This window comes from Aplysia californica, unplaced genomic scaffold, assembly GCF_000002075.1.
Source record: "Aplysia californica isolate F4 #8 unplaced genomic scaffold, AplCal3.0 scaffold00026, whole genome shotgun sequence".
Taxonomy (NCBI): domain Eukaryota; kingdom Metazoa; phylum Mollusca; class Gastropoda; order Aplysiida; family Aplysiidae; genus Aplysia; species Aplysia californica.
This window is the reverse complement of record NW_004797296.1, coordinates 1,963,474-1,977,369: the sequence shown is the minus strand read 5'-3', so window position 1 is coordinate 1,977,369 and position 13,896 is coordinate 1,963,474. Positions and strand designations below refer to the sequence as shown.

At 39.1% G+C, this 13,896-nt stretch overlaps 1 protein-coding gene across 1 annotated transcript in view; it reads right to left on the bottom strand.

The window, feature by feature from the left end:
* Positions 1 to 2,662: 2,662 nt before the first annotated feature.
* The window catches only part of LOC101860947 (trifunctional purine biosynthetic protein adenosine-3), a 41,068-nt gene continuing 29,834 nt past the window's right edge, over positions 2,663 to 13,896 (bottom strand). The window contains exons 20-26 of the mRNA XM_035973219.1: positions 11,070 to 11,272; positions 9,722 to 9,875; positions 8,654 to 8,770; positions 7,504 to 7,640; positions 6,556 to 6,673; positions 5,826 to 5,965; positions 2,663 to 4,415 (exon numbers count right to left, since the gene is read on the bottom strand). Coding sequence (XP_035829112.1) covers positions 4,230 to 4,415; positions 5,826 to 5,965; positions 6,556 to 6,673; positions 7,504 to 7,640; positions 8,654 to 8,770; positions 9,722 to 9,875; positions 11,070 to 11,272 — 1,055 coding nt within the window. The 3' untranslated portion in view covers positions 2,663 to 4,229. The remainder of the gene's footprint in view (positions 4,416 to 5,825; positions 5,966 to 6,555; positions 6,674 to 7,503; positions 7,641 to 8,653; positions 8,771 to 9,721; positions 9,876 to 11,069; positions 11,273 to 13,896) is intronic.

Genomic DNA, 13,896 nt, shown 5'->3' with positions numbered 1-13,896 from the left:
ACTGAAAATACCTTTATAAAGAAACCAACAAAAAAACAAAACCAACAAAAACAACGAAAAAAAGGAGAAAGTAATTGTTTCTCTCAACCACAGTCCATCCTACCATCCACTCAAGGGCCGACAAAAAAACCCAAAAACCCCCCAGCCAAGTCATTATCAAATCCAAGAGCCTATGAAGAAAACAGTACAAAGACACAAAACAAGGATAATCTACAGTGCAATAAGAAAACGTAAATTAATCATGGTAAGTAAAGTAAGTTGTAAGCCATTCAAAAAATTCATTTATTGTATAATCATGATGAGAGTGGAGGAGTCTTAGAAAGCAAGAAAAAAAAAAGAAGAAAAAACCAGAAGAGAAACAAACACAAAGATAGAATAATATGCCTCGTTTGTTTTAGTAATTTTATGGCGCTCACAACTGCATTAGGTCATACGAGCGCCACAGGGTGGATGTCAACAGATAAGTCTTTTCAGGGAATCAGACTTACTCTGCTCACCTCTCTAGCTTCAGCAGCACAAAGTCTGCTTTGACTATCAAAGCACCCCGGAAATAGCGGGTCACAAGAGTGTGACAAACATACAAAAGAAGTAGAGGAAAATGACGATAGTTGGGATTAGGAAAGAAAAAGCAGCAGTTCCCTGTTGTAGATCAAGCACAGTTATGAGCATGATATGGATCAGCCCATTTACAATTCTACTGTGCATGAAAGAGAAATGTCCCCCCTTTCGGAATGGCTTAAAGACACTTCAGTCAGTGGCACCGCCCCCTGGGGTGAAAAAAAATGTCTGTGAGCTAATGTAGTAATACTGAGGGTCAAACAACAAAAACTGCTTTAAAAAATAATAAAAACAAAAAGAAATGGCACATAATATTTAGAAGATATGTACAATCATTAATCGTCTAAGAGACAAAAAAAGAGAAGTACTTAAGTTTCATCGAACATGAACATGTGTTGAAAAAGTGGGCTATTTCCTTGTCACCATATTGCTCTTTTCAAAATTGAAAAAGAATTACAAAAGCTATGATAGGCATGGAAACTTACATACATTGCTCATTTCATCATTAATTGGAATCTTGGACAAAATGAATATTACATAGTAACACTCATCTTAGGGCAATACACATTCATGTACCTCAGACGGCATGTATCAGAGACATAAAAAGATTCTGAACATTGTACTCTTCCATCGATGCAACTTAGATCAGTCAAGATGCAGGTTAACCTTCTTCATCGATGGTGTGCAACGAAAGACTTTAAAAGCGATCTCAGCAATTACACCGGTAGACAGTAACTTTCTTCTTGGACTCAATCAGTTCCTTTCCACTAAAAGGTTGAAACTGAGGACAAATTGGGGCAAAGTTCAGGGAAGTTTCATATTCATTATAACGTCTTTACATAATCCTCGCCCATCACTCCATCAGCAAAATTTCAAGTTATTGCCGTTTGTTTAGGAAAACAGAAGCACATCCACACTATAATGAATAAAGCTTTTTTAGTACATAGTGTAGAGAAAAAGCAAGAGAGTCAAATATAACAGAGGCATAGAAAAAAGCAAGACCAACCAGTAGCAACCTCCAATTCCCCTCTAAAAAGTTTACGCTGCCCACAGTTTAAAAAACCCATACCACTATGATCTTGTGCGTTACATCCTTGACACATTTCTTTTAGTAGAAGTTTTACGGCGCTCGCAACTGCATAAGGTCATATGAGCGACAAGGGGTGGATTTCCACAGAGAGGTCCTTCCAGGAAATCAGACTTACTCTGCTCACCTGTCTAGCTTCCACAGTGCAAAGTCTGCTTCGACTATCAAGGCACCCTGGAAATATCTGGTCACAAGAGTGTGACAAACATACAAAAGAAGTAGAGGAAAATGACGATAGTAAGGATTAGGACCGAAAAAGCAGCAGTTCCTTGTAGTTCAGGCACAGTTATGACCATGACATTGTTAGATCAGCCCATTTACAGTTCTTCTGAGCACTAGAACAAGAAATGTCCCCTCTTTGGGAATGGCCTAAAGACACTTCAGTCAGTGGCACCGCCCCGGGGGGTTATCCTAGACAAAACAGAGATATCTTTTACCCATATTTAAGTCAAAGAGAAGCTCAAGGACACAATAATATGCTGTAAAATCTAATTTGTAATAAACTTGAAAAGATAAAATAACACAAGTGCAAAACACGAACAAAAGCTGAAGCTAACTTCTCAAATTGAGAAGCAGTGCAACTAGAATGTTTAAATATCCAAGGACATCTACAACTTCTCGAAGCCAGACATCATCTTCTCACGAAGCTTTATGGCACATGTTGCTATATTTTCAAAGTAAAGTTGAGTTTGAACATTCAACATACATGTCAAAAGTGGTGAGATCCATAAAGCTTTTTCAAAGAGTATTCGGACATTTCTAAGTAGTAAAGAGTAATTAAAAACTATAATAATATTACATTTGCATACAGTTACCTGCCCAATCCTAATGGCCACGAGACACATTTCAATGCTTGACAGATTCTTAATCCCTCCCACTCTAGAGCTTTCAGATGCACAAACCACTGTTAAGTGCTCAGGTTATGTCTTTTACTCTGAACTGTCTGACTGAAAATTCATTTTCATGCAATTTGATATTCAACACACTTATGTTTCGTTCTTAGAAAAAGTGAAGAAATTATATTTATATCTGATTAGTCCTAAAGGAAAAAAAAGCCTGGGTGAGTCAGGGGAAATGGCCTGGCAGGGAAAGATCTAACAGACTACTAATACCACCTAAGCCACAAAAATAGGGGAGGGGGAGTGGTGGTGGTAGGGTCACTGAAACTTTAGATGTTCAGTTTTGTTTTTCCTGCCCACAAAAAAAAAAACATTTAAAAAACTCGTTCATCCAAACACTCTTTTCACAAGTCTTTCCTACTCAAAGCACATTGCTTCCTGTACCAAAAAGGCTTTTTAAAACAGTTGTATTGACATTCAAGTGGTCAGTAACAGCTAAATCAAGAGGAAATTCATATATTTTTCTCGGAAGTCAAATTTTTCCTGAAAAGAAGACATCCAGACACATCGACAAAAAAAAGATAGCCCTGGAACAGCATCTACATAAATCAGTACAATTTGATATATATTTCAAAATCCACAGGAAGTTCATAAATGACAGAAAGATGGTAAAAGTAGAATTCAAAATGCTTTAGAGCATGGCACAGAAAAACTCACAAAAATTCCAAAATAAAAGGGAACAGATTTTGTATCAAAAGAACCTTTGAGCATTTGAAAGTCATGATTGTTGAATTTTTTCTTCCACAACATCTTAATGACAAATATCCATTTGAGATTATACCTCACTTCAAGACACTTCCTAAACAGGGGGGGGGAGAGAAGAAGAGACCCCCTACCCCCAAATTAAGTTCTAAACAATGAAAAAATATTTTCACAAAATTGCAGTAGCTTCTACATCCGGCAAAAGTATGACATTTTTAAACAACTTCCAGTAGACATAAAAAGTATTGAGATCATAATATTTTTATGGGTGTTCTCATACAATATCACCCTTCACTCATTACAATCATTATTTCAGAAACTCATAACCTCTGCAAAACCATATTCTCCAAAGGAAGAACAAAATTCTTTTATCTTCTACAACTTTAGACGAGTCTTTTCTTGAAACCGGAAAGGACCGAGCCAAATGGGAAATCAATGTAAAGTGCCTTTCCCAAGGACACAATGTCGGACCGAGCTGGTGCCATTGTTGGAAATCAAAATGCCTACGGTAATACATATACTAACAAATGTTTGTATAATTGTGTTGATATGATACTATGTATTTTTTAATTGTGTCCTAGAAGGTGGTGAAAACATGTTTTTAATTTCTTCCAATGGAGGCCCAATAAAGAATATCTTCCCTTATCTCTATCATTTCACCCAAAACAACTAGTCACTGGATAACTTTATTTATTATTTATTCCTTTCAAAGGACCTTGCCCTTCATAATTTCATTTGGTTTCAAAGAGAGTCAAAGGGCGCAGTCCATGGTGAACCAGAATTACGTCATAGCGTGTAGTCTTGGACATGATAATACATGTCTATAAGTCTGTCTCTCTCAAAGAATCCACCAATGAGCAATAGAGTACTACTATCAGTAGTTCCAGAGCAGCATGTTTACTTTCACAAGTCCCAGTTGGCTCCCCGTCTATGTCAGCTCCATCGCTGCACGAGGTTCCCACACATCCCGTTCTCCTCTTTCACTACCAGTTCCACACAAGCTTGCCGTCCTCCCCCAGCACCACTTGCTCACTGGCCACCATCTCCAGCGCGGCTGGGAACGCGCCGTGCTCCACCGTCTTGATGCGTTCCGACAGCGTGTTCTCCGTGTCACCTGGGTACACGGGCACGCTGCGCTGCACCAGGAGAGCCCCAGCGTCCACTTCCTCCTGGCAAAAGTGGGTGGCGCAGGGTGAGGCAAGGGAAAGAAAAAGGAAAGAAAGTTTGTGTTAAGATTTAAACTTTCAAATGACTCATTGTAAATGTTACAAACTCTCATCAACACAATTAAGATCATTAACCTTATATAACACACCTTTTTCTGTCTTTGAGGACGAAAAAAAAACCTCCCCCCACCCCCAACTCTTTGTACGGTCAGTAACAGTGACAGTCTCTGAGGACTCAAAGAACTGCAAATTCTAACCAGCTTCAATAAATACTGCAAATTCTAACCAGCTTCAATAAATACTGCGAATTCTAACTAGCTTCAATAAATACTGCGAATTCTAACCAGCTTCGATAAATAAGATAGGAGTCTAACAATTACTAATCAGTTGTTAGTATCTAACTCAGTACATTGCCAATATGGCAACATACATGCAATGAAGCGTTAAAGAGGCAAGCTGCTTCAACCTTATCTGTTGCAGCCAAAACTCATCTTCACTACAGGACTATTTTGACACGATTATTTTAAAACTGCATGCAAACAAACAAAAAAACCCAAAAATAATAATAATAATAATAGATAGCATTTGTATAGCGCATATCCCCGCTCAACAGCAGGCTCTATGCGCTTTACACTATATTATTACCCCAGCAGACCATAGAACACTCCGAAACATTCTCAGCTTCCCGGGAAGCATACAGTGCAAGCAGCTGATTAAGCGCTCAAACACTAACAAAATGACAAGATCTTTCGCTGTCTATAGGCGGGTACCCATTCCCACCTGGGTGAAGTGAGGAAAATTCGTGTAAAGTGCCTTTCCCAAGGACACAATGTCGAGCCCTTGACGGGATTCGAACCCACGCCCTTACGGTTGCGAGTCCGAGAGCCTAACCACTAGGCCACCAACGCCCCCCCCCCCCCAAAAAAAAAATTTATTTTTTAAAAAATCGAGGTACCCTTTCAACCTATCGGTCACTAATAGTGTTTTCAGTGTATAATTTTAGAATATGTTGAATAAAAATTAACAGAAAATTGAACAAAAAAGCTCATTTCTGCAGAGCAGAGTCAAGTTATTCAATAAAAGAGTAGCCACAGGAAAATTGAACATCGTCAAAATATCTTCACTTGATGTATAATGTTCACTTGGGCATGTTTGTGGGCGTACAAGTGGGTCCATGTATAAAAGAGAGAAAGAAAGAAGGACTGAAAGAGAAAGAGAGAAAGAGAGGGAGTGAAACGAATAGATCTTTGGATATGATCATTCTTTTTCTTTGACCTCAGATCATAAAAGAAAGATGGCGCGGAACTGATTAAATAATTTTTCTTAAATAGATCTTTTGCGAGTCTCCTTGTCCTTTCCCATCAATTGAAGCAAAGGGCAACACATAAGCTCAAGGTGAAGGGAGCAACTTACAGCAACAAAGTGCACACTGCAGCCAGAGATGCGAACCCGAGCCTCCAGCGCCATCCTCTGGGCGTGTGCACCCTTGAAGGACGGCAGCAGGGACGGGTGGATGTTCAGCATGCGTCCTGTCCACTTGTTCACAAATCCCCCTGGTCAAAGAGAGAAAGAAAATGTATAGTTGCAGACAACAGTGGGTAGCTGGCTCTGGTGTGACTTGTTTCTCCTTTCCTATCAATCATCTATATCATCTTTATCTTTCCTTATTTTCTTCATATTCTACTCTCTAGCAACACCTCTAATCTTCAGTATTTATACGACCTGATTATGTTACTAAAACAGATAAGGTTGGCCATATTTAGACATAAAGAAGACTAAAATGAAGAAACAGTATATATATAAACAAATAAACAGCCAGAATGATCCTATCAGGGAGATAGTAGATTGGGCTTTTTTCTGGTACTAGTAAAAAAAAAAGCTTCAAGCGAATTGGTAACTTTGCTATTTTCACCATCAATTTTCTATAAAAGTAAACTATATCCATCTTATGAAGTTTGAACTGCTTGACCTAGTGTGCAATATCTGACATCTCTGTGGGAATCACAGTGAGATTACATTTATGTCTTACAGGAACAGTAAACAGTGGGCTATGATCCTAATGATATACTTTTACTCCGTAATTTACACAGATCCCTATGAGACACGCATAAAAATTTACATGAGAAAGAAAAAGAACAAAAACCTGTAAGAATCCTCATAAAGCCCGCGAGACAGACCAGCTCAATGCCATGACTGACGAGAGCCTGGTGCAAAGCCTCGTCAAACTCTTCCCTGCTCTTGTAGTTCCTGTGATTGATCACCTGTACAGAGATTGGCACAAAAGAGCTGTAAATACTTTTGGGCACATCAATAAATGATAAAGATAAAGAATGGAATTAGTCCTGTTCACACCTAATCTGTTAAATATTACATCCTGAAAAGATATACGGTTTAAAGAAAGTATCACATTGTAAAACAGTACATTTACAGAGGCCAGAGATTGTAAAGAGATTGACACAAAACAACCGCAAATACTTTTCGTGCATATCTTCGATAGAAGATAACAAATATAACTTGTCACGTTCACACATAACCCCATAAATATTACACCCTTCAAAATAAATTTTAAAATCAGTCGATAGAAAGAGTCACACTGTAATATTGAAAGTTTAAAAAGGTCATCATGATTGCACAGCTCCTATTTCTTCTTCTTGTTCTGAATGCAAGTAACTGATTTTTCATTTAGGCTTGTCTAGTTCAGTACTGAATAAATTGAAGAAGAGAAGATATAAAAAGACATCCTCATACTTTCAGAACTAGAAAATGGAAATATTTTTAAAAAGTTCGGACAAAGTTTTTTTTCTTTCCACCCCTCGCTATCTATGATCATTGGAGAAATGATAGCGAGACAAATATGTGAGTTCAGTAACAATCTGCACCGGATAAAAGCCGAAACGCCAGCACAGACTGGTACAATCACTGGCTGACATGACAGTTTCCATCCTAAACACACCTGAAGAAGAAGACCATAATCAGAAAGTATAGTGGCATTAGAGTTTTTATCCCATACACACCAAGAGGAAGAAGACTTTAAACAGAAAGAAGTGCAAAATGAAGAATGAAAAGAACAATGTAAGATATCTCGATTTACCAGTGTTGGAATGCCAGCTCTCTCAGCTCTTGTCAGGCCCATAACCCCAGCCTTGTTGGAAATAACCAGGGAGATCTGGGCAGCAGAATTGTTCTCCTTGTCCACAGTGTGATCAATCAAAGCTTGCAAGTTGGTGCCTGAAGGAAAAATTGTATAGTTTAACTTGGGACTGTTGAAGAGGAGGGGATGGATGGGAATTGATCAACTGGCGTTTCAATGTTAATTTCCATCTTAATTTTTTTCAATACAAGAGAAAAATCATGTTTTTTTATTACTCTGTATAATTACTTGTAAAGACAACATTTTTCAATTTGACTGCACTAAAATGGCTTATGTGTAAGGCCCAAGAGACTGTCTCATTTGCGCAGCAGTATGCAGGTAAAACAGCAGCGAACATGCCAGCTGTAAAGTGTCATCTCTAAATGAAATATAATTAGCTCTTAGAGTTAGCGTAGCTACTGACTAGACATTATATTATTATTTCTTGTTTTTCTCATTTATAATAGATAGCATTTGTAAAGCGCAAATCCCTGCTCAACAGCAAGGTCTATGCACTTCACAATCTATTACCCCAGCAGACCTGAGAGCATTCTGAAACAAACTCAACTTCCTGGGAAGCATACAGTGCAAGCAGCCATTTATAGGTGCTAAAACACTGGCAAACTGACAAGATCTTTCGCTGTCTAAGGCCGGGTACCCATTCCCACCTGGGTGAAGAGAGAAAAATCCGTGTAAAGTGCCTTTCTCAAGGACACAACGTCAGGCCCGTGGCTCGAACCCCCGAACCCGCAACCTCAAGATTACGAGTCTGGTAGCCTAACCACTAGACCACCGACATCAACGATTTATCATAAATATCTGCGGGCACCAAGTTACTTATTGTTGTATCCTTGTATCCTCATATAATAAATCTTCATTCTTTTCAGAACATGATGGTGAGTAATAAAAGTTTGTGGCTTGAAACCTATCTTGAAACCTATCTTTTTCATGATGAAAATGCTAATGTATGCTTGTAACCTTATCTTTTTCATGATGAAAATCATTAAGTATGTAAGTTATTAAACTAAATTTGCTGCAACAAAACAGAGAACATAGTATCTACAATTTGAAAGGGTTGACTGAGCAAGATGCCCCATCCCAGGACCATTACCTGAGCCAGAGATGAGAACTCCTACTCGCTTCTTTCTCTCTACTTTCCTCGGCCGGGTCCAGCTGGACAGTAGACTGGACTGCAAATTTTGGATTTGAACTTTGGTCTTCTCATCCTCTGTGAAGGATCGTCATAACATGCTATTACCATCATATTCATTATAATGTATTATTATTATACAAAATAGAAGTTAATAACAAAACTGGCACAAATATTACAACAGTAAACACCTCATTACTTTTTTTTAATACATGACATTTTCCACTTGTAAAGCACAATTCAAAGCCAGAAGGCAAAACAGATAGAAACCACAGTACTTTACTTCTCTTTAATAAAGGCAATGATTTATATTTCAACTAATGAGGAAACATTCAACCTTTATATAAAAAAAGATTTAAAATCAATTTACAAGGTTTCTTTTTAAAGTCATTAAAAGTCACACAGTTCTGAAAACAATCTGAATGATTAAAAAAATTGGAAAATTACAGCCATCATTGGAGCACTCATAGCTCAGAGCTCAGGTTAAATCCCCCCAGCCCCCACGTAAACTATTTTTAGAAAGCTATTCTTCTGCACTTTTTCATGATAAATAGGGTCAATGAACATACTATTATTCAATATACATTTTTAAGCATCTAATAGAAAAGGAATAACCTAGAAGCTCTACCTCTTTGTCCAAAGACAGCCTTTGTGAGTTGAGATCTTTTTAAAAATCTTGTACAGGGTGGAAGGATATCTTCTATTTTGCTGTTTATTCAAACAAGGTCAAACAGGAGGCTACTATTTCATCAACAGTCAGAAATCACTAAACTTTCACCTTAAAATATCTGGCAAGTAATATTTTGAACTGCATTTCTCTTCCCTTGCCCTTTTAGACACATCATCTTCACCCTCAAAAACCATCATGAAAAAGTAATCTAACCACCTTGAGTCCTTTCCCAGTACATAAGCTCCATACAATTTTCTCCAATTTACCACAAAGGATGTCACTAACGTATACTTCTGTATTTGAATTTTGAGCTGCTTTCTACATGTTCCCATAACTGTTTCCGCAAAGAATATTTGTACCAGAAAGGGAGACCACTGATCCAACCACTACTGGCTCCTCTCCTGTTGAGGACAACGTCTCCATCACTTCCGCAACATCTGATTGGCTGACAACAAGAACAGCTCCAAGTCCACAGTTGAACGTTTTTGACATCTCATGAGAGCTGATCTTGCCCTGACAGACAAAAATGAAATAATCTCATTAGCCTTTAATCATTATCCTCAATTGCATCTTCAAGAAGGCATAATGAAACAAGAGTTAAATAGACCCCCCCCCCCCAGAAGAAGGAGAAGAAGAAGAAGAAGAAGAAGAAGAAGAAGAAGAAGAAGAAGAAGAAGGAAGAAGGAGGAGGAGGAGGAGGAGGAGGAGGAGGAGGAGGAGGAGGAGGAGGAGGAGGAAGAGGAGGAGAAAAAGAAAGAAAGAAAGAAAGAAAGAAAGAAAGAAAGAAAGAAAAAAAGAAAGACAGAAAAAGTACACTTGGTTCACTTTCATAAGCCACCAGCACAGGTGATGAACACCAGATTTAGAAAACGAAAAGGAAGGCTTTATCAAACATACAGATTTTTTCCAACTTCACCTGTCATAAACATCTTTAGCTGCAACAAAAAAAAGATTACAAGAAGACCTCCACCTATAACGACATGATTGGTACTGCAGACCTGCCAACCACTCCATGACCAAAAAAATATCCAAGTTTTTCCTCTGAATCTTTCCTAAAAATCGGAGTTAAGAAAATACATTTTGAGTCTCTAGAACTCCATTAGGTTAAGGTTATGCTAAGAACCAACCACAGCAAATAACATATTGCAAATGCATGCAAATAGAAATGTGTATTTTCACGTCATTTACCATAAACTGTGGATGAGCGATGAAAACAATTAAAGAAAAAAAAAAGATTTCATGCAAATACAATTGGAGTTCTTTGACTGGCAAAAAAAAATCCAGGAGAGCTCAATTTAGATCACAGCACTTGACAGGTCTTGTACTGAGCCCATGGGCCAGAGATTTAACACTAACGGTACCGAAGGCACATACAGTGAAAAACCCTCAAGTATTGCACCAGTTTAGAACGCTGAAGCCGTGGCAGAATTTTTTTAAAATAAAAAAATCTTGGCAGCCCAAGAAACACGGTTTAAAAATTCAGAGAGGCTCATCAACCATTCAGCTATCATATAGAGTAACTTTTTTGGGTATTTACTTCAGCGCAGTGTGTCCATTCGTTGTTTAATTCTGTTTAGTGTGCCTGGTTGCGTTGGCGACTTAAGTAGCCAGCGGTAGTGAGCGCATACTAAGGACTGGTGACTAAAGTCGTCGACGGTTCTGTAAGTGTTAAATCTGAAGGACTACATAGAACAACAGAGAACTTACCATGTACTGCAGCCAGCCAAATACAGCTGAGAGGTTCCATTTGCTGGCGTCGAGACAAACCCCTAGACCAGGGGGCATCACTCTGGGAATGTTCTCCACCAGACCTCCACCCGTGATGTGAGCAAAACTTTTCACCTTCCCAGACTTCATTGCTGGCAACACAGACTTCACGTAGATGCGTGTTGGGGTCAAAAGGTCGTGGCCTGTCAGAGAGAAAATAAATGGTGATGTTTTTAAAAGAAAATAAATCCAAAAGAAAGAAAAAAAGGCCCAAAATGTTACAGCGTATATATTGAGAAGACTGTTCCTCCTAGCAAGAAAACAACATTTGTATGCCAACTCTGGTAGCATGCCACAAAAAGAAGGGTCATCAAAATTTGAGGTCAGTTAACTTGATCTGCTAGTGACAGGTAATTGTGTTGGGTAGCCATATCATGTAAAAGTCCCAAAATCTATCAATTTCTTGTGATTTTGTTGGTGACCTCTATTCAAAGGAGAATATTGACATTTCATAAGCTTCTGAACCCCAATGACCTTTTTGTCACCCTAACGCCCAAATGTATCGAGAGGTCAACATGTCCATAAAAAAAGCTACATTGACTTTCTACCACACGTTATTATAGTAAATACATAGTTAACATAATCAGTACCTTATTTTTTGTTTTTTTGTTTTTGTAAGTGTTTTTACGGCGCTCGCAACTGCATAAGGTCACATGAGAGCGCGTAACACTTTAAACATTCTCAGTTGGTAGGAAATTTTGAATTTTGCCCGGGTGGCGGCCGAAGCCAACTCTTATCGAATTTAAACCACCAAAGGATCTTTAACGTGCGCAACTTACACACGGGACCTCCGAGGTTTTTCGCCCTTGTCCAAAAAGGCTAGGTCTAACAGAAGATCAGGGGTGTAGCTGAAGGGCAGCAGTAAGAAAGAGCCAAGGAAAAGAAGTAGAAAGGCTGCTGAAAGAGTCAGGAACCCAGAAGAGGGGGCAACGGAGGTGAGGGGGTGGGGGCAGAAATTAGAGATGAAAGCAGATGACAGAACATTGCTAGAGAGCAGGAAAGGAGGTGAAAGGAAACAATTTTAGAGAAGATTATTTTTCCCTTGCTACCTGGATTTGAACCCGGGACCTTTGAATGAGAGGTGAACACCTTAATCTCTAGGCCATGAGAGTCCCCGTACCTTATTTAGGCTGCAGACATGACGCAATGAAAGTCTTGAGAACTTATCTTCACCATCAGAGATTTAAGTGCTCATCAAAAACCACCAATGAGAAGATTAACAAAAATGGTTAAAATCAAACTTTTCAGAAGAAGGGAACAGGGGTGCTGCTCCAGAAATGTCGAACAATGTAACGACAATCTCACCCAGAGTCATGCCTGCTGTGAACGGTGACGGCTGATCATAACGGAGGCCGTTCATCTCTACCACACGCCGAACCAGGCTGAATCCGTTGCTATGGATACCACTAGAGGGCAGTCCAATAACCGCATGTCCAGCTCGGATGCTCGATGTCAATGGCAAAATCTTGGATTTCTCCACTGCGGCAACAGCAAAGCCACCTAGATCATAGATCTTGCCCTGGTATATGGAAGGTAGTAAAGACACTTTTTGCTCTGTGGACGAACAAATCACGGACAAGTTAAGACATATTGACATATGTGCTTCATTCTTATTATCATTCGCAAATCCCATTTTGAAAACCTATCTCCAGCATGAGCAAGTCCGAAAGGAACAATACTAAATAACAGAGAATAGAACTTTTCTGATAACAAAACGGACTTCTATACACAGACCCTTTCAGACGTATGAAATAAATTTGTGCATACTAGTTGGCAGCTATGCACAACTTAAACACTTTGCTGTCACACAGCCAGCAGTATAAAATAGACTGCAATGGACTTCTCGGGCCTTATCTGCTTTCTGATCTTACTGAAGAGCTTATGCAGTTTCTCTCAAGGCAATCAAGTGGTTAAACAGTTGGAGCAAAACATATTCACAGGAAACAAAACAATTAAACAAGCATCAAACATTGCTGATGAAAGAAATTATCTCCAAGTAACAAAAAACTTACTCTCAGCAAAGAGTGGAAATAAATACACAAAACTACCCAAACAAGGCAAGAGCAGAAAGAATCAAACTCTAAGCCTACTGACCTAACAACGCACACCCAGCCTGGCGACATCCCTCAGCCACACCCTGCAGCACATCCTGGGTCCAGTCTGGGTGGACGGTCCCCGAGGCGAAGTAGCTGGTGAAGAACAGCGGCTCCGCCCCGCTGGCCAGCACATCGTTCACGCACATGGCCACCAGGTCCACACCGATGCTGGAGTGATGGTCGAGGCTCTGGGCAATCTGAGAGCAGACAAGTCTTCTCACTTCAGTGTATATGGAAAAATCTTGTCAGTTTGTTACTGTTTGAGCACTTAATCAATCAGCTGTTTGTACTGAATGCTGCCCAGCAAGCTGAGAATGTTTCTGAGTTTCCTAAGCTCTGCTGAGGTAATGATAGTTTCTCAAACAGCACATAGAGCTTGCTATCAAGTAGGGATATGAGCTGTACAAAATGCTAGTTATTATTAAAATTATTCCCCCCCCCTCAACAATACAGTAACAACTGACAATTTTCAGAAAAAAAGATGGGAGATCATAACAGCACCTGAAATTATCATATATAACAATATGAATTAATTGCATTTATATTGCACATACCCATACTCAAAAGTTACAATTTAGACAGCTTGAATAGAACAAAGTGTCAACAATCAACACAAGTTAAAATATACATAAAACTGATGAAAAGAGGGGGGGGAAGGGAATGTTATCTTA